The sequence below is a fragment of the Pseudophryne corroboree genome, chromosome 4, assembly GCF_028390025.1.
Source record: "Pseudophryne corroboree isolate aPseCor3 chromosome 4, aPseCor3.hap2, whole genome shotgun sequence".
Classification (NCBI taxonomy): Eukaryota; Metazoa; Chordata; class Amphibia; order Anura; family Myobatrachidae; genus Pseudophryne; species Pseudophryne corroboree.
The window spans coordinates 361,903,802-361,925,592 of record NC_086447.1 but is presented as its reverse complement, the minus strand read 5'-3'; the positions used below and the strand labels follow the sequence as shown (position 1 = coordinate 361,925,592).

Sequence of the window (21,791 nt, the reverse complement as noted above, 5' to 3'; positions counted from 1 at the left end):
GGTCATAGGGTGATTCATACAGGTGGGCTGTGACGATTTCCAACAGCTCAGGTGGGTGGGAAACTGGGTTTCCCGCCGCATACCTGAGTATGTGTAAATAATAGAAATGGACATAAACTTCTTATGTCCATAACTATTCGCACGAGCGATTAATACGCTCCAAACCAACACCGGAATATTGCTAATTAAATACTCTTCCGATGGGTACCAAACACTGCTGTATGATTCCTGTTAGACCCTTTGTACGATATAAAGAGGGACTCCTCAGCTCTGGGACATTGTATTTTAACCAAACTTTCAGAATCTATCAAAGGGACCATGATCTATAAACTACATTAATTGTGAACATTTGTAACGAATGAGTCGCACGCTACGACTACATAAACTCTACCGTAAATACGCATACCGCGCCTGCGAGTGCACGTTATTGCGGGTATGCGCATCCACGGGAGAGCGCATGCACGCGCAGCGCGGACCAGTGTGCGGTGCAAATATGGCAACGTGCATTGAGACATTTTTCTGACTTTGACAATTCAAACACACCACCTTTCTCCCATTTATTCATCTGTCCGTCCATCCATCTACCACCCATCCAGCCACACATTAGGGCAGATGTATTAACCTGGAGAAGGCATAAGGAAGTGATAAACCAGTGATATGTACAAGGTGATAACGCACCAACCAGTCAGCTTCTAACTGTCAATTTATATATTGGAGCTGATTGGCTGGTGCATTTATCACCTTGCACTTATCACTAGTTTATTACTTCCTTATGCCTTCTCCAGATTAAATCTGCCCTATTCTCTCTTCCATCCAGCCACACATTGTTTTCACTTCCTTCCATCTAGCCATTGCTCTCCCATCCATCCTGTTCTCCCATCCATCCTGTTCTCCCATCCATCCTGTTCTCCCATCCATCCTGTTCTCCCATCCATCCTGTTCTCCCATCCATCCATCCATCCATCCATCCATCCATCCATCCATCCATCCATCCATCCATCCATCCATCCATCCATCCATCGTTCTTCCTTCCATCTAGGGAGGCCAATCCTGGGATTGGTATCGGTGGGATCCTGGGATTTAGGGCCAAAATCGTTCGGGATTCAATCCCCGGATTGGAAGGTCCAGTCCAGGGGATTGAGGGATCAGCGTTGAGCGTCCACAGGATGCTCAGACACTGCCCGGCTTCCTCTTTCCGGCGCAGCATGAGGTCATGCTGCGCCATCAGCCGCTGCTGGGGGAGAGAGTGTGGAGTTTCCCACCCGCGATACACGGTTAGTTATGTATGCGGTTAGGGCGAGGGGGCGGCCACATAGTTAAAAGCCAATCCCGGGTGTCCCGACAATCCCGAGATTGACCATTTTTCAATCCCAATACCCGGGATTGAAAAAAAAAATGTCCCGGGATTTCCATCCATCCATCCATCCATCCATCCATCCATCCATCCATCCATCCATCCATCCATCCATCCATCCATCTTGCACTTTGAAATTTAAATATTCCTTTGTCACTGATTAGCACCATGCACCTAGCGTGAACACTAATTGCATATGATGTATTGTTTCGCTACACATCTGGACAATATATCATCGATTGGTATATACCCAGCTTTAGTGTATGGACCTATATACACATTGTTTACTTCAAGAGACGACATTGTGGAAGTTTATACTGTGTCCGCAGCATTAGAGCCTCATCATTCCTTCATTGTGACATGTTAGTGTCTCTTTATTTTATTTTTTTCCCCCAAATGCGTTTTCACTAGTCAAAATAAACTGTTGCATGCAGGAAGCATAATGTCTTGCAATATTGTCTGTTTCCAAAACAGATCTCCTTGGCATTCAGTTTTTGTTTATATCTCAAGAATTTGTGATCTCTTCCAAGTTGGGAAAGGTCATTGAGGTCCTCTTACACAACCCATCCATTCTGAAGAAAAGAATCCCTGCTATAGAATCTGAGGAAATCCTGTTATATTATAATGTAATAATATTGAATGTTCTAGAACAGAGGTTCTCAAACTCGGTCCTCAGGACCCCACACAGTGCATGTTTTGTAGGTCTCCTCACAGAATCACAAGTGAAATAATTAGCTCCACCTGTGGACCTTTTAAAATGTGTCAGTGAGTAATTAATACACCTGTGCACATGCTGGGTTACCTGCAAAACATGCACTGTGTGGGGTCCTGAGGACCGAGTTTGAGAACCTCTGTTCTAGAACATAGGTTCTCAAACTCGGTCCTCAGGACCCCACACAGTGCATGTTTTGCAGGTCTCCTTACAGAATGGCAAGTGAAATAATTAGTTCCACCTGTGGACCTTTTACAATGTGTCAGTGAGTAATTAATACACCTGTGCACCTCATGGGTTACCTGCAAAACATGCACTGTGTGGGGTCCTGAGGACCGAGTTTGAGAACCTATGTTCTAGAAAAACCTTTGCTCATCTAAAACCTAGGTTAGTGCACTTTTTGAAAGTATGGCTCAAGCTTGCTTATTTTTTTTTTTTTTTTGCCTTCTGAATCGCTTTATTTATCAGACAGTGTCGTGTATTTGACTGTTCTATTTCTATGTTCCAACTTATCTTCATGAAACAAGCTTTGCTGTGCAATATGGCATGTAAGCAAGAGAATATAGCTTATCCAGTGCTACCAGCTTTAGCTGTTGGAAGTATTGCACTTGAGGCTGTGGTAGGCACTCTGAATGTTCAGGCTCCTAACAAAGATGCAGTTTGTGTTGCAATTTACTACACACTTGCTATGTGCTGCTTACATTTCCAGTTCTCAGAATTGTAATTTGCTTAATATGCTGCTAATCCGTCTCGCCCTCCCTACAACCTCTAGTACCAATCTTAAATCTATGAGACCTATTTACAACAAGCTTTCTTTCTTTCTAATTTTTTTTTAATTTTTTTTTTTATATAACTTTAATTCATCACTAACATGCTCATTGGTGAGGGATAGTGTTAGTAAAGCAGCCAGGGTGGTTTTCTGTCTACCCGGCCGCCGGTGAATGAAGAGGAACAGCGTGGAGCGGAGATGGGGAGCAGGAGGGAAGGGACAGAGAGTGGGAGAGAGAGGGCTTCCAGATTCAGTTGCTGGGAGATGGAGGCGCTATAACGGATTATGGTTAGGAACCTGGAAGCCGCAGGGATGCGCACACCAGCACTAAATAAAACCGAGAGGTCTCTGGAGAGTTCACAGATTCACAATGAGCAGTAAATGAAAAATAGTATTGTTAAATATCAGAACCCTGTCATTTCTAACGTACATAAGAAAGCTAAATAACGCAGCATTACAGCAGTGCTATCAAGAATGATAAATACTTGCTATAATTACCTCTGTGTCTGTCCTACTTCTATGTCTGTCTTATAACCTAGTTTTGTTCTATCACTGTTTCGATTTGTAAAGCACAACGGAATATGCTGCGCTATATAAGAAACAATAATAGCTAAAATTTGTTGATGAATTGGGCCCTAAATATTTATAAACTTGAGTGACCTATCCGTTATAAGATAATGATAATTATCTGATCAGATAATGTCTTGCAACGTGCAGGGTTATCAAAATATATGCCTGTATTGTGGACTTGTGCCCGATGCTGCCCAGATTTAATTTTTTCCTTTTTCCTTTCTTACTCTTTCTCTCTGACTTTCTGTCCCTGCCTTATACCTTCTCTGACTCTATCTAAACCACCCCCGGTAATAGTCTTCCTAGCAGCCACTAAGAGCTCTGTGGCTGGAACCACCCATCAACTCTAGCATGCTGCTGCTTGATGGACATTAAGGGGTCGATTCAGTTGTTTTTACTCGCGGCTACCACCAGGGGCACAAAATGGAGCAAATCAATTGTTGCTCCGTTTAGACGCCCATTAGCTGCAGGGTGACATATTTTTTTTTCTCGCAGCCTACTGAGATGCGAGAAAAAGTGTGGAAACTCTGCACTGGACGCCCAAGGCAGGGAGTTTAGACGGGTTTATCTGTTTTATGTGGCTAAACCCGGTCTTTTTGGGAGAGACATGCGCGATGTGCATTGGCGCCCTAACACAATTGAATAGTGGCAATTGTTTGGGCATCGAAAAAGTACTGTTTAGACGGGATTTTTAGAAGCCGAAAACAATTAAATCAGCCTTTAAGCTTGTTATATTATAGATATGTTTAGTAGATGCCTCTTTATGTTTTTTAGTGCCCTTTTACAGGCTTTGACAATCGGATTATTTTAAATTTAAAAAAAATAAAAAATGGACCAACACTCGCCTAAGATTAAAAGTTGACCTTGACAGAAAATACTTGCAAAAAAGGTTCCCATACTGTATCGTGCAGTATATACATTCTTTATAATCTGCTCATATTTCCTATTGTTTATATGGATTACCTCATTCTCATTGTAGGCGAACATGCAAATTTTAGTTGTGTAGCACAGTTTTTCGTCCCAGATATCGCGTAGTCTGTATCTAGCTGTGTCACGGCTGAAAATTGATGTATGTAGTAAAAATAGCTGAAGGCATGTACAAGCCAGCTAATTGGTCAAGTTGGATATTTCCCCTTTCACATTATTTGCAATATACGTATCGGACGTGGATTCCTTTAATAAAAAAAACCCTACAATTTTGTAACAAGCAAGTATTCTTATATTGCTATGACGTTCTCCAGTGGTACTTTTTTGGCAAAGTTCTTTTTAAGGTCTGTGTAGCTACAGGCAAGGTTATGTCAATAAAGCTATAGAGCCCAATTCAGGGAATAGAAGATCTGCCCTTTACCAAATCTGTCTGCCATTCCCCCTCACGCCTCATATTTAATTGTACCACTCTGTGTTTTCTCTATATCCACCATATTAACCTTTATTGTCTATAACACCATGTCATGCCGCTGAAGTGCACAGAATGTCATACAGTTGTAGCACATAATATAACCCCCCGATTTATAAGAGCATACATTGTGCACACATCCTTTGACCTGCACTTTTGTTTTTTTTCTCCGTTGTCATTTATACTGCATACTGGAGACTTTAATGTCCTTGTTTTCATAGGTTTTGCAAATTTGGGTTGTACTTCTGTTATTTTGATTGTTAAATAAAACTTTTTTTTTATTAAGTGTTTGTAAACTCACCTTTTATTATGGTGGGTACACACTTGACGATATGCTTCATGAACGATATCGTCTAGTGTTTTTCTTTGCCACCCAGGCGGCTGATATAGTGCGTACACACTGGATGATATAGCTAACTGTATCGTCCAGTGACGTCATGCTGCGGCCGGCCCATACATTCAGTTTTGGACGATAAGTCCAAATAGAGCTGCATGTACAGGCGACAGAGGGAGTCAATTATGACCTGTGGGAGGGCACATCGGCCATAGCGTACTCACTGGGCAATATTGTAAATGATATCACTCAAAAGGCTGAAAATGAGCGATATCATCTAAAGGGTGTAGTATGGTATGCCGGCGACCGGCATACCGACAGCTGGGCGAGTGCAAATGAGTCCCCTGCTGGCATGGTGGCGCCCTATGTGCGCCACACTATTTATTCTCCCTCCAGGGGGGTCGTGGACCCCTAAGAGGGAGAATAGTTGTCAGTATGCCGGGTGTCGGGATTGCGGCGCCGGGTGCCCAACAGCTGGCATACTAAATACCACCCCATCTTAAATATCGCTTGGTGTGTATGCATCTTAACAAGCTTTTAGTTTGTTTTGCCCCAAATTTGATTTTCTTTGCAATGTAAAAAGGTTAGTTCTTGGTAAGATGCAGTGGAGTTACATGGGTACTTACTTTAAGTAAATAGAACAGTTACATCAAAGCTTTTGGACATCATCTATGAAAGTGCTGTTTATTTACACAGTCGGCAGGAAAAATTCTTTTGAGACTGGAAATGCTTTAAGGATTGAACATTTAAACAAGATACAGTCTAGAGCTAAAGGAGAACAGCAGATTTCGGTAGCATACATTACTGCTTACAAGGCTTCCTATTTACTCCTAAGTGTATGTTTTGGTAAGTATAGGAACTTTCACAGAAGTATTGCGAATTCCAGTGAGCAGTTTCTTAAGAAGTAGACAGTACTTTTCTGACAATCGGAAGTAAGGCAGGCTGGAGATCCTCCTGTGAGTTTATTTGCATTTGCTTGTTGCAAAGAAAATAACATTTTAATTTTGTGTTCCTGTGTTTTTTTTTTTTTTTTCATGGACTCTATAAAGACTAGTTAAAATGGACCACTCAACGTATTCAAAAGCTAACCAATGTCCAACATCGAAAGAAGGTTCAAGTTGGATAGGGGTACAGCAGAAAAATGCTTATGCTAAGCTGGTGCAGCAACATCACAGTGGACGCTTCAAATTCTACTTGAACTATATAGCGCAGAAATTACAGATAGAAGAGAGCAGTCGTGGGGATGTTGTCTGTGACAGAGATCCTGTTTTTGTTGGAGGATGTCAAGAAGGTCCAGGAAGAAATGGAATGAGTGCTTATGGCAATTCCAAGACTTATTCCTCTTGCGAGAAAACAAGTTGTTCAAAGGTTGAAAACCGCTCTGATGTCATAGATGGAGTAGATGATACCTGCCACCATGGCAGAGAGTCCACAGATGATGGAGATTTTGAGCTCAGAGGAGTAACACATTCTTCTCAAAATATACCTACCATCGCCAGCACCAACCTGCAGTCTTCAAAGGGGAACTGTACTTTTGAGAGTAAAAAGGAATGTGAGCCTGGGAAGCATGTGCCAAAGTCTCAGACTTTCTCTAAGAGCATCTGCAGAGAACTACTTTCAGAAGGTATGGCTTCAATACAAACTTATTTCCAAAAATACTTTTATTTTGATTTTTTTTTTTAGCATGGTATAGGCAGCTTTTGTTTGAAGACAAGCATTCTATCTGTAATCTTCTGGTTATACAGATGTATTACAGATTTACTTGGTGTCGTTTATTTGGTCCCAGCACAAACCAAAGCTATTTTGAATGTATGAAAATTTATATTTGATACGAACTTAATCTAAGAGCGACTTAGATTTGTATGATGTTAAAATTAAGGTAAACTGTAAGGTCACTGAATAAAACTAATCTTCCTTTATTTTCTGTAAACCGAAGCAGAGCACATGTTTACTGTAAGCAGAAGTGTCTTCATAGAGTACTGCTATGTGGTCAGTTCACCATTGCTGGCATGTATTGTGTGATTGTATTCTGTGCTACTTTGGGATAGCCATTCATTGAACTTCAGAGTTATTTGTATAGTTCCTCTTACTAAACTGGATTTCCACCAAATTACAACAACAACCATCGTGTCTTATTAAAATACAAAATCAGACTGTAATGCTCTGCACGCCCCTCAGTGGTTATTGAGGTACAGTCACCAGCTTGATATGTTAATGAAAATATATTTTTTTTTATTGTTTTATTCACTATTTCCTATGGAGGTGTTGAAATAAGTGTTTAAAAAACAAAAACAAAAAAACCCACAAAAACGTTAAGAGCTTTCCACTTGCATTCGTGTGCTTATGGTGGTATCTTAACCATGGACCCTGCTGATCCGTCTGTAACCAGTAGGGATTGCTGCTACTTATTGTTCACAGAATTTAAAAAATTGCCCCTGCAATGCTATTTGGGGCAAAATTCTTATTTCCATCTTCAGCAGCCTGTGTCCAGAAAGACCCTTACCTAGTGTCTTGCTTGTCCCCCTTTGTAGGCAGTAATTGTTAATCTTAATGACGTGTTACTGAGAGCAGTGTACTGGCCTTTACATAGAGATAGGGTCCTAGTTGCCTATTTCTGAGGCATGTAGGACTGATGAATTATAAGTTCTTGATGAGGCATTTAATGTTACCTTCTATGTTTAGCTCTTACCCTACTAATTTATGGAATCTGTAAGTATAAGATTGTCTCTCTGTGGCATTCCTGTCAGCTGAAGGTCTGAGCCATTTGCCATCTGGTTCATTTGCCATCAGAGAAGATATGGTCTTCAATGCTTGGTACCTCCTCATCAGAGAGTAGGAAGAAGTGTTGATCGCATTAATCTGCGAGTCTTTACCTTCTCATCTGCTTCCAGTCAGGTCTGTTCACAATATGTCCATCTGCGAACTATAAGTTTCTGTGGTTCGTTTGGCAACATGTAAAGCTGTGACTTCACTTTTGAATAATACGCAGAGCACATACAGCACAAGGTATGGTCAAGGCCCCATACTCCTACCACTAATTCATGGCACAATGTGGTTATATTACCCCATTCCCTCACCTTTTTCATTCCCTGCATACACCTAGCCCACCTTTTTAACTTTTTCCATTGGCATCTTTCCCTCAACCCTTGAACACTGTTGACCTTGCACTCCTTCTCCCAGTTTCTTTTCCATTTTCCTTCAAATTAGATGGAACAGTTTGTTTGTTTGTTTGTTTGTTTATAATTCTCTCTATTTACACCCTTAGTCTTTAATGATCCTCTGTCACTTTTTCTTTTCTGCTGCTTTCAACCCGGTTTCCCACCCTTCGTGTTATTGGCCTTTGTGGCTCTTTTCACTACTGGTTCACGTCCTACCTCTCCAACTTCTCCTTTTGTCTTACACTAGCATTTTACCCCCTACTCGATCTGTTAGGATCCCACAAGTATTTACCTTGTGTTCTCTGCTCTTCTAGTTGTTTGACCTTTTTTTTTTTTTTTTTTTTCCCCCCCCCCCCTGTTACCTCAAGAACTAGCTCTTTTGGTTTAAACTTGTTCTATATTTCCCAATGCCACTGTACCTAAAGCTCATCATTTCTAAAATTGAAATCTTCAATTTCACTCCTTGTAGAGCCTTACTTACCCCTTCTCCAATCACTCATTTCTCTTACTATGAACTACAGTTTTTTTTATGCTGCGCACATCATGTGTCTGATGGTCACCGTTAACCTCAACTGTACTTCACTTGCTGAAAAACAGATGTAACACTGCGCTCAGCCCTTGGTAAATGCTCTAAATCAGTGGTTCTCAAACACGGTCCTCAGGACCCCACACAGTGCATGTTTTGCAGGTAACCCAGCAGGTGCACAGGTGTATTAATTACTCACTGACACATTTTATAATGTCCACAGGTGGAGCTAATTATTTCACTTGTGATTCTGTGAGGTGACCTGCAAAACATGCGCTGTGTGGGGTCCTGAGGACCGAGTTTGAGAACCTGTGCTCTAAATAATGTCTAATTTATAATATGTCTGTGTTGGTAATATCCCCTGTATGTAACGAAATTGTGTCCTGTCTTGATGTTAATTGTATCGAAATGAATATATACAGTGTAACTGCTTTAAACAGTGAATGAGATACTGTGTTAACAAATGCAGTTTATTCACATGCGGAGACACAATGCTCCTATCCGAATGATTTAAAGCAGACAAATGACTACTGTAACACTAAATTAAGTGTTAACTCTGTAATTGTCAGACTGTCCCAACTCAATATACTACAGTCAGGGAAACCGTGGGTGGAATAATGGTAGCCTGTATGCACAGTGCTTGTAGCAGGGATTGTGCTGTAAACTGTATAATCAACCAATATTTCCACTGGTACTGTGATAAATGAAAATCAGTTACTTATATCCCAAAGTCATCTCCTGTTTAAAATGCGATGGGGGATATGTTCTGGGGGTGCGGCGTCCCGTGACCCTCGGGTACATATACTTACCCTTCTTCTTTCTTGGCAGTGTTTGGAGTGGTAGCTGGTAGCTGCGTCCTTGTTTCTCCCCGTCCCGGTCTCAGGTGGATGTTGTCGGTGTGTGTAAGCCTGCTCACCAATGCCTGTGTTCACCGTGACCACTGGCGGCTGCAAGACTTCCGGGTACCGGTGATTTTGCACGAGTGCGCGGTCCCCAGTGTACTGCAGCGCTTGCTGGTCACTCTACTCCACTTGCTTGTGGAGGAGACTAGGGGTGCAATCGCGGAGAGGCTGTCGGCGTCTCTCTGTATGCCGTCTGCGTTTGTGTCCTCCTTCTCCAAAGCGTTTCAGCCTTAATTGGCCGCCTTCTGGGAATGGTGCATTCACAAGTGTGCTTCACTTGCCATTTCCAGTTTCTCACCCAGACCTTTTGCTTCCACCTTTAAAGGAGGGAATTCAGTTGGATGCAATCTGACATTCCGGAATGGCACATGGCGCAGCCAGGAATCTTAAACTTTTTTTCACACCTCCATGGAGATGCGAGGGAAAAAATGAATTACTAATTTAACTGGCCGATATGTGTGCAGGCGCAGCGGCCAATGACGTAGAATTAAATTCCCCAGAATGATTAACATGATATGACCGTTTTCTCACGCTTGATGCTACCAAAGCTTTTTAGCTTCACTACAGTAACTTTCTCTTACGTCCTAGAGGCTGCTGGGGACTCCGTAAGGACCATGGGGTATAGACGGGCTCTGCAGGAGACATGGGCACTTTAAGACCTTTTTAATGGGCGTGAGCTGACTCCTCCCTCTATGCCCCTCCTCCAGACCTCAGTTAGATCCTGTGCCCAGAGGAGACTGGTTGCACACTAGGGGAGCTCTACTGAGTTTCTCTAGAAAAGACTTTTGTTAGTTTTTTTTATTTTCGGGGAGCACTGCTGGCAACAGGCTCCCTGCTTCGTGGGACTGAGGGGAGAGAAGCAGTCCCACTTTCCTGGACTGATGGGCACTGCTTCTTAGGCTACTGGTCACCATTAGCTCCAGAGGGTCGGAACACAGGTGTCGTCCTTGCTGTTCATCTCGGAGCCGCACCGCCGCCGTCCTCACAGCGCCGGAATATAGAAGCCGGGTAAGTATAGGAAACAAGAAGGCTTCAAAGGCGGCAGAAGATTTCAGATCTTCATGAGGTCCCGTGCAGCGGTCGCGCTGCACGCCATTGCTCCCACACACACACAAGGCACAGCAAGGGTGCAGGGCGCAGGGGGCCCTGGGCAGCAATTATGGCCTCATATTAGACTGGCACAGATATATAGACACTGCGGAGGCAGTATATATAAAAACCCTGCCAGTATAAACAAATAGCGGGACCGAAGCCCACCATCGATGGGGCGGAGCTTGATCCCTCAGCACTAACCAGCGCCATTTTCTCCACAGCTTGCTGCAGAGAAGCTGCTTCCGGACTCTTACTTGTTTTCTGCTGTACAAGTAACAGGGGGCAAAAACGAGGGGTGGGGGGGCATATTGATTTGGTGCTAAATTTATGAAAAGCACTTACAGGTCTGGGACTTTGTTTCAGAACGAAGTGGCGCTGGGTGTGTGCTGGCATACTCTCTCCCTCTCCCTCTCTCCCTCCAAAGGGCCTTATTGTGGGTCTGTCCCCATATCCATATATCCCAGTGTGTGTGGGAGTCTCAGTACGTGTTTGTCGACATGTCTGAAGCGGAAGGCTCGTCTAGGGAGGAAGCAGAGCAGATGGTGGTAGTGTCTCCGTCGGCACAGCCGACGGCGGATTGGGTGGACATGTGGAATGTTTTGAATGCTAGTGTGGCTTTATTACATAAGAGATTGGACAGGGCAGAGTCCAAAGACCAAGCAGGGAGTCAATCCATGGCTCTTACGGTGTCACAAGACCCTTCAGGGTCCCATAAACGTCCCTTTACCCAGATAGCAGACACTGATACCGACACGGATTCCGACTCCAGTGTCGACTATGATGATGCACGGTTACACCCAAGGGTGGCCAAGAGTATTCAATACATGATTATTGCAATAAAAGATGTATTACATATCACAGAAGACCCCTCTGTCCCTGACACAAGGGTCTGCATGTTTAAGGAAAAGAAACCTGAGGTAACGTTTCCCCCATCTCATGAGCTGAACGCTTTATTTGAAAAAGCTTGGTAAACTCCAGACAAGAGAATGCAGGTTCCCAAGAGAATTATTATGGCGTAACCTTTCCCCTCAAAGGACAGGTTACGGTGGGAATCCTCACCCATGGTGGACAAGGCCTTGACGCGCTTGTCCAAGAAGGTGGCCCTACCGTCCCCGGCGACCCTAAAGGATCCTGCGGATCGCAGGCAAGAAACTACCTTAAAAGCAATTTATGCGACTACGGGAGCCCTGCTCAGACCGTCAGTAGCGTCGGCATGGGTGGGTAGCGCAATTGCAGCTTGGGCAGATAACTTGTCATCTGACATGGACACCCTAGATAAAGTTAGTATTGTATTGACCTTAGGTCACATCAAGGACGCAGCGTTATATGTAAGGGAGGCTGCGAGAGATATTGGTCTTTTGGGTTCAAGAGCCAATGCCATGGCAATTTCTGCTAGAAGGTCCCTATGGACTCGTCAATGGACTGGTGATGCTGACTCAGAGACATATGGAGGCTTTACCTTACAAGGGTGAAGTTTTATTTGGGGAGGGCCTTGCGGACCTGGTTTCCACAGCTACCGCGGGTAAGTCTTCTTTTTTGCCTTACGTTCCCCCACAGCAAAAGAAAACACCTCAATATCAGATGCAGTCCTTTCGGTCTCATAAGTTCAGAAAGGGGTGTGGCTCATCCTTCCTCGCCAGAGGTAGAGGTAGAGGGAAGAGAACACCAGCTACGGCTAGTTCCCAGGAGCAAAAGTCCTCCCCGGCCTCTACCAAATCCACCGCATGACGCTGGGGTTCCGCTGCGGGAGTCAGCACCGGTAGGGGCACGTCTTCCACTCTTCTGCCAGGTCTGGGTTCAGTCAGACTTGGATCCTTGGGTGGTCAAAATTGTATCCCAAGGCTACAAACTGGAGTTCGAAGATGTGCCTCCTCACCAATTTTTCAAATCGGCCTTGCCAGCTTCTCCCCCAGAGAGAGCAATAGTTTCAGCTGCCATACAAAAGCTGTGTCAACAGCAAGTGATGATCAAGATTCCCCTATTGCAACAGGGGCAGGGGTTTTATTTAACCCTATTTGTGGTCCCAAAGCTGGATGGCTCAGTCAGACCAATTCTGAATCTAAAATCCCTAAACCTATATTTGAAGAGGTTCAAATTCAAGATGGAATCTCTCCGGGCAGTGATCTCCAGCCTGGAAGGGGGGGATTTTATGGTGTCACTAGACATAAAGGATGCATACCCTTCATGTTCTCATATATCCTCCTCATCAGGCGTACCTGAGATTCGCTGTACAGGATTGTCATTACCAGTTTCAGACGTTGCCGTTTGGTCTTTCCACGGCCCCGAGAATTTTCACCAAGGTAATGGCGGAAATGATGGTGCTCCTGCGCAAGCAGGGGGTCACAATTATCCCATACTTGGACGAACTCCTGATAAAAGAAAGATCAAGAGAACATTTACTAAAAAGCGTGTCTCTCTCCCTGAGAGTACTACAACAACACGGCTGGATTTTAAATCTGCCAAAGTCGCAGTTGGTTCCGACAACTCGGCTGTCGTTTTTGGGCATGATTCTGGACACGGAAAACAGAGGGTTTTTCTCCCAATGGAAAAGGCCCAGGAACTCAAGAACATGGTCCAGGACCTGCTGAAACCAAAAAGAGTGTCAGTTCATCAATGCACTTGAGTATTGGGAAAGATGGTGGCGGCCTACGAGGCCATTCCGTTCGGCAGGTTCCATGCAAGAACTTTTCAGTGGGACTTTCTGGACAAGTGGTCAGGGTCCCATCTCCAGATGCATCGGAGGATACGCCTGTCCCCCAGGGTCAGGGTCTCTCTCTCCTGTGGTGGCTCCAGAGTGCTCACCTTCTAGAGGGTCGCAGGTTCGAAATTCAAGATTGGGTTCTCGTGACCACGGACGCGAGCCTCCAAGGATGGGGAGCGGTCACCCAGGGAAAATTTTTCCAGGGAATATGGTCAAGCCAGGAGGCTTGTCTACACATCAATGTGCTGGAATTAAGGGCCATATACAACGGCCTGAAGCAGGCGGAGAATCTTCTTCGCAACCTACCCGTTCTGATCCAGTCAGACAACATCACAGCCGTGGCGCATGTAAACTGCCAGGGCGGGATAAGGAGCAGAGCAGCAATGGCGGAAGCCACCAGGATTCTTCGCTGGGTGGAGAATCATGTAAGCGCTCTATCAGCAGTTTTAATTCCGGGAGTAGACAACTGGGAAGCAGACTTCCTCAGCAGGCACGATCTTCATCCAGGGGAGTGGGGACTTCATCAAGAAGTCTTTGCAGAGGTAACAAGTTGTTGGACTCCCTCAAATAGACACGATGGCGTCACGCCTCAACAGGAAGCTTCGGACGTATTGTTCCAGGTCGAGGGACCCTCGGGCAGTGGACGCCCTAGTGACACCGTGGCTGTTTCAGTTGGTCCATGTGTTCCCTTCACTTCCACTCATCTCAAAAATATTGAGAATCATAAGACGAACAACAGTGCAGACAATACTCACTGTCCCAGATTGGCCTCGAAGGGCCTGGTATACAGATCTTCAGGAAATGATTACAGAAGATCCTTGGCCGCTTCCTCTCAGAGAGGACCTGTTACAACAGGGGCCGTGTGTGTTCCAAGACTTACCGCGGTTACGTTTGACAGCATGGCAGTTGAACGCCAGCTCCTAGCTAGGAAAGGTATTCCAGGGGAAGTCATCCCTACTCTATTAAAAGCTAGGAAGGAGGTAACGGCGAAGCACTATCACCGTATCTGGAGGAAATGTGTCTTGGTGTGAAACCAAGAATGCTCCTACGGAAGATTTTCAGCTGGGTTGTTTTCTCCATTTTCTACAGACAGGAGTGGATATGGGCCTAAAGTTAGGCTCCATTAAGGTGCAGATTTCGGCCTTATCTATATTCTTTCAGAAGGAATTGGCTTCTCTCCCAGAAGTCCAGACTTTTGTAAAAGGAGTGCTGCACATCCAACCTCCTTTTGTGCCCCCAGTGGCACCGTGGGACCTTAACGTGGTGTTACAGTTCCTTAAATCGCACTGGTTTGAACCTCTTCAAACAGTTGAATTGAAGTTTCTCACTTGGAAAGTGGTCATGTTGTTGGCCTTGACGTCTGCAAGGCGGGTGTCCGAATTGGCGGCTTTGTCGTACAAGAGCCCCTATCTGATTTTCCATGTGGATCGAGCAGAGTTGAGGACTCGTCTTCAATTTCTGCCTAAGGTGGTTTCGTCTTTTCACATGAACCAACCTATTGTGGTGCCTGTGGCTACGGATGCCTTGGAGGATTCCAAGTCCCTTGATGTAGTCAGGGCCTTAAAAATTTATATAGCCAGAACTGCTTGGGTTAGGAAAACAGAGGCACTGTTTGTCCTGTATGCAGCCAACAAGGTTGGCGCTCCTGCTTCTAAGCAGACTATTGCACGCTGGATCTGTAACACGATTCAGCAGGCTCATTCTACGGCTGGATTGCCGTTACCAAAATCAGTAAAGGCCCATTCCACTAGGAAGGTGGGCTTTGTTGCTAATTTTATTATCGGGGCTTTTTTTTTTGTTTCCTCCCCCCCCTGTCCAGGTGAAAAATTCAGCGAATGGGGGGGGGGGGGGGGGCAGGTGAATTCAATAGTTCTGAGATTAGTGATCTTTTACAATTACTGACATCATAAACGATCACCCTATAATATCCAAATAAACAAGAATAGATGAATCCTAGGAATTGGGTAGCTATGGTAAATGTGTTTTGGGATATATCTTCTGCTAGTCTCCATTGTATCACATCCTCTGTTGTGTAAATGATTGTTTGCTCCTAAAACATTGTCAATTCATATGAATCTTCTACATTGATAAGGAAATATTTGAGCATGTTGGCTTTACCGTATTGACACTGCAAATGGATAACAATTGGATTTGCGCCTGGCCAGTTTAGACAACGACTTATTCTCTCAGACAATTGAATAGCCCTGTCTGTCATATTGTGCACCTTTGTGAAAGTCACTGCTTTTACATACTTTATTTTTATATTTCTTATGGCAGCTATAGAATACAAGAAAAATTGGGTTATATGAGTAGAATTAACCTTTTAAGTTCTTTGTCGCCTTTTTTTTTTTTTTTTTTTACATTGTGCACATGCCTCCATGTAGCTTTACTGATATTGCTCAATGCGATTTAAACACAGTCAAAGTATTTTCGTCGCATAAGAATATAATAAGCATGTATAAGATTATTACAGGCATACAGACTAATTTTTAGTCTCTACCTACCGTCTGCAACTTCCAAGCTGTACTTCCTCGGCCAGCAATCTGTAATCCCTTGGTGTTTTCTGTTTCTGTTCTCAGCATGCACAATGTAGGCAACATGATTTAATAAATGTGCATATATGTTATGTTATATTTATCTCCCCTTCCCCCCCCACACACACACCCAAAACACTTTACTGTGCTCTTTTGCCTCCAATATTTTTATATGTAGACCACTATGTATATGTAAAAGTGTATCGAATAGGTCGAAATCGGGGAGTGTTTAGTTTGTAGGCAAAACCTCCGACGACTCTACTTTACTGCTGTCCGACTCAGAAATGGCAGATGTATCATTTTCATGCGTTCTCTAGACTAAAATTGGAACCTTAAGTTAATTTGAAACTGTACAATAAGAGTTATGGTAGACTTACCACGGTTAACTCTATTTCTTCGAGGTCCATAGGCTCCACAGGGTTATGGGGTTTAGGTGCTTTGGAACGATTCAGACACCAAACGGTTAAAGCTTTTCGATCCCTGAATGCATTGGGTCCTCCTCTCCCATAACCCCCTTCCCAGCCCCAGGCCATTCGGTTTAGTAATTAAGCTCATGGCAGGAGCAGGACAGATGAGAAGGAGGAATGGAACACTCAAGACACACTCATTTTAAAAGAGAAGTCGTGACCATATAATAATAGTGAGCTCTGTGGAGCCTATGGACCTCGAAGAAATAGTTTAACTATGGTAAGTCTACCATAACTGTTGTTTTCTTCTTCAGGGACCATAGGCTCCACAGGATTACCATGGCGATGTCCTAAAGCAGTATCCCCTAAGGGAGGGTATGCTCTTGAGCAGAATGGAGAACTTGTGGCCCAAATACAGCATCCTGGGAGGCAAAAGTATCGAATGAATAGAAATGGAGTAAAGTATGAACTGAAGACCACGTGGCTGCTCTGCACAACTGTTAGGCAGTTACTCCGTGACTAGCCATTAAGACTCCACAGACTGAGTGGAATGAGCCTTTAGCACCATAGGAACAGGTAGATCTGCTACCATGTATATCTGAGTGCAATGGTCATTCAAAGTGATCGTGACAAGTTCTGCTGGTTAGCAGCCGATCCTCTTTTGTGAAAACCATACAAAACAACAAAAGAGCATGAGATTTAAGGATATACTTAGTTCGCTCCACATTAATCTGAAGTGCTTGCACCACATCCAACAATACATTACACGTGGAAGCGGTTGGAGGCAATAGCCAGGAGGAAGAGTCTTTTCCGTCAGCCACTTTAAATCCGCAGAATCCAATTGTTCAAACGGAGCTGTTTGTAACGCCTGTAGAACCAAAGACAAGTCCCACGGCACCAACGGAGGGCCAAATGGAGGGCAAGTACGGAGGATTCCCTGAAAGAATGTCCTGATATCGGGCAGAGGAGCAATTTTTTTTATTTTTTATTTTTCCTGGAATATTGACAGGGCGGATACCTGTACCTTGAGGGACACTATTCGAAGACCTAAGTCCAATCCTGCTTGAAGGAAACACCATACTCTTGCCACTCTGAAAGTAGAAGGATTGTAGTTCCTCGGTGAACACCCCTGGAAATTAGTGTGCCTGATTCTGTAATAAATCCTTGTCCTTGCTGAAACAGGCTTCGTGCTTTAATTATTGTCTGTCAACCGAGCTCTAGAAGCCCTTGGATTTTAAAAGGGAGGTCTTGAGCAACGCTGTCAAAGACAGCCGACGCTGTTCTTGGTGTAAACATGGACCCTGTGCTAACAGATCCTGCCTTAAAGGCAGTCTGAGAGGCGTGTCGACTGACAGACCCTGCAGGTCTGCAAACCAAGGACGTCTTGGCCAGTCTGGGGTTATGAGAAGCATTGTGCCTACCCCCTGCTTGAACTTGCAAAGCTATCGGAAGAAGTCAAACTGGAGTGGAGATGTATGCCAGAGTGTCTATGAAGATGGCTGCGGGATCCCTGGTTCTGGACCCGTATACTGGTAGTTTGTGGCGTGATGCCATGAGATCCACCTCTAAATGTCCTCACCTGTCCACTAGATCCTAAAAGTACTCTGGATGTAGAGCCCACTCTCCTGAGTGTGTCCTGTCTGCTTAGGTAGTCCACTTCCCACTTGAGAACTCCTGGGATGAACACTGCCGGTATTGCTAGAAAATAACGCTCTGCCCAAGCTAGGATGTGTGTCACCTCTCTCATAGTGGTTAAACTTTGCGTGCCTCCCTAACGGTTGAGGTAAGCTACTGTAGTCGCGTTGTCGGATTGGACCTGCACTCTGACCCTGAAGAAGGTTCTGCGCCAGACGAGTGCTCTGAACACTACCCTGAGCTCCAGTATGTTGATGGGCAGGCAACTCTTGGTGACTGTCCAACGTCACTGCCCCCCCACCCCCGGAGACTGGCATCTGTGGTGAGTAGAACTCAATCTGAGATCAAAAATGGATGTCCCTTGTCCAGGCGGGACGCCTGAAGCCACCACGAGAGTGACCAATGAAGCTCTAGAGACAACACCATTGTCTGGGCTCAGAGAAGGTGATGCTGTTCGTTCCAGCGTGACCGAATCAGGCGTTGCAAAGGTTTGGATTGAAATTGGGCGTATTCCACCATGTTGTAGGTGGAGACCATGATCCCCAGAACCTGCATGGCTGAGTGTATGGACACTTGCTGGCATTGAAGAAAACTGCACAGAATAGACTTGGGTACCGTTAATTCTCTGAGCATGAGAATCTAGGATGGCTCCCGTTCGTATGCAGACAGGCAATGGTCAAACGGAGATGCTGCTGCAGAACCTCCGGAGACTGTCAGGATCAGTAGGTCGTCTAGGTAGTGGAAATCCAATCCAGACTCCCTGATGCCTAAGATTTGCAGCCATGACTGCCATCATCTTAATAAAGACCTGAGGGGCCGTAGAGAGTCCGAAGGGCAGTGCCTGAAACTGATAATGCTGGTGAAGAAAGGCAAACCTAAGGTAACAATGTATGGCATTGATGGGTACATGCAGGTATGCGTCCTGAACATCCAGGGAAGCCATAAAAACCTCAGGTTCCAATGGCAGGACAATGGAACGAAGGGTTTCCATGTGAAACTTGGGCACTCTTGTTGAGAGCTCTGAGATTGAGTATGGGTCGACAAGAGCCATTAGGTTTGTGCACCAGGAACAGTGTGGAGTAAAACCCTGTCTATTGTTAAAGTAACTGAACTGGCAGAATAACTCCTGACTGTAGAAGGGCAGGAATGGCCTGTTGCAGAGCCAGTGCCCTGAGGGCATCTGCTGGAGGGGCCATAAAACAAAAGTGCTGCGGAGGATGTCTCTGAAAGGTGGCACTGTATCCGTGAGAGACCGCTTCCTGCACCCATATTTCTGTGATATTCTGACGCCAGGCCTCTGCAAAGTGAAGAAGTTGGTCTCCCAGAAGGAGGCACATTCCGTCAGGCCAGAGGGTTTGTCGTCCGGTTTTGAAGCCGGACACCTGGCAGCCCAAGATTGCATTGTTCTTTGCTTACCCTTATGGAAACTTGGTCTGATTGGGAAAAGCCTGCCCCTTGGCTTTTCTCTGTGGCGAAAGAACCTAAAGGTTGATGCTGTGGTCTTAGAAGCCGCAACCAAAGGCAGGAAAGGTGTTTAGGGAGCTACAACAGTGGCTACGATTTTGTCTAGCCTGGAGCCAGACAAAATCTCTCTTGTAAAAGGCAATGATTCCAATGCTTTCTTGGAGTTTGAGTCTGCCCTCCAAGAGCGAGCCAGAGCACCCTTCTAGCAGCTACAGAAGCTGCTGATACATTGCAAGCAAATATTCCTGTATCCGGGGCTGCTTCCCCAATTTATGAGACTGCCTCTTTATTGAGAGAAATATAGGAGTGCTGCACCCAGGTAGCCTCCGCAGAGAGAATGCCCTCCAGTGTGTCTACCCAGCGCTCTGGCTTTTGCTTCCCAAGCAGTAGCCATGGCTGGGCAAGTAATAAAGCACCTACCTGAGAATAATTGGTTCTGAAGATAATCTCTTTTCCTCTCCGTTGCATCCTTTAGAGAGTATGCAGAAGATATGGGCAATGTAGAGCTCTTCACTAGCCGAGGTACTGTATATGAGTGTCTACAGCGGAGGGAACTTTCCACTTTATACCATCTCCCTCTGGGAGAGGATATATTGAAGCCATTTTTTTTTTTTGGGTAACTGAAGCATCCTATTAGGAGTACTCCAGGCCTCACGCATGAGCTCAGTGAGCTGATCTGACTGAGTAAACTACGCCTTAATGACTCCTTAGGCCTAGAAATTGGTTCCTCCTCCTCTATGCCAAGTATAGTTTTGACTGCCCTGACTAAGGCAGATATGTCCGCTTTAGTATGCTGTTCTGGACAAGAATCAAAGTTTGAGGCATCGTCTTCTCAGAATCTGCCTCAGAATTCGCGGCCTGCGCCGACTGAGATGAGGGTGTAACTCGTCTGGATGCTTTACTGGCCCCTGGTCTGTCGCTCTGTGACGTATCTTAAAGATGACTGACAAATGAGACTTTGGACAGACTGTGAAAACATGTCCATCCAAGGATGTTGCACAGTGAGGGCCAGCAACAAACCCCTGTTGTAGAGTCAGAGTAGGCACAGGCAAGCTTTCTACTAACGGAGTCATAACCTGAGACAAAGAAGCCACCCATGGTGGTTCTAGGATTGGTGCTGGAGTCACTGTATTGAGTGTTGGTGCATCATAACACCTCAGAGACCATCTTGCACAATATTCTGCATGTCTACATTGACTGACTGAGCAGGTCCTGCAAGAAACCAGTATAGGAGCCCCAGACTCCATCTTGTCCGTAGAGGCAACTCTAATAATATGCAAATGTGACACCACTTACAATTTACAAGTAAAATGCAAGGTATAACATATCCCTTGAAAATCATGTATTGTAAATAAATGGTGAAAAACAGGGATAGTATAATTACGGGTTTAGTACGAAATCCCGACAGTCGAAATCTGGATAACGATTGACCGACAAATACAGATATTTTAAAAAGTCGAAAATTCAAAAAGTCAACACAAGTTTTTCATAATTTTTTTTTTTTTTTGTTGTTGTGTGTGTTGACATAGGTCAACATAGATAACTTAGAACTGTGCTCAACTATCCAAATCTCAACGGTTGGTAGGATAAATGCTGTATAACCTGTCCCCAGGAAAAAGTATACAGGGAGACTGGACTCAACCTCCTGAGACCTCCTGAGGCAAACACCCATCGCTCACCTGGCGCTGTCAGCTCTGGTACATAAAAAAAAAAAAAAAAAGCTTGAGGCTGGCAAAAAAAAGGTGCGTATGGCTACTGAATGGCCTGGGGCTCTGGAGGGGTTATAGGTGAGGAGGACCGAATGCATGCTGGGACCAAAAAGCTTTAACTTTTTGGTGCCTGGTTCGTTCCAAACCACCTAAACCGCATGGTAATCCTCTGGAGCCTATGGACCCTGAAGAAGAAACATAATTTCATTAAGGTTCACATAGTAGTCAGTGATCGCAAAAAAGTGCTATGGCACGTATTTTACCCAAGAATTGATGGTGGGTACTCAACAATAAAAACAAAACAAAACCACAGGGTACCTCAGGACGCGTGCTGACCAGCAGCAATGTCAGTCAGTTTCCGTCTCCACTGCAGCAGAGGGAGGAACTTGGAAGGGGAAGAGACCATGGAGAGTGTTCTCCCGCCTTGCCTGCTCCACACGCACACCGCCCCACCTCCTGCCAGCCTCTCCCACTTAGTCTCACCGGCCTCACCACCTTCTGTCTGCACCGTGTCTGTGTGTGTGTGTG

At 44.8% G+C, this 21,791-nt stretch overlaps 1 protein-coding gene across 2 annotated transcripts in view; it reads left to right on the top strand.

The window, feature by feature from the left end:
- The window catches only part of DIS3L2 (DIS3 like 3'-5' exoribonuclease 2), an 838,626-nt gene that overhangs the window by 19,378 nt on the left and 797,457 nt on the right, over window positions 1-21,791 (top strand). The window contains exon 2 of one of the 2 annotated variants that reach the window (XM_063916542.1): window positions 6,185-6,759. In XM_063916542.1, the coding sequence (XP_063772612.1) occupies window positions 6,185-6,759 (575 nt within the window). The remainder of the gene's footprint in view (window positions 1-6,184; window positions 6,760-21,791) is intronic. The other variant, XM_063916543.1, reaches the window with a different exon arrangement.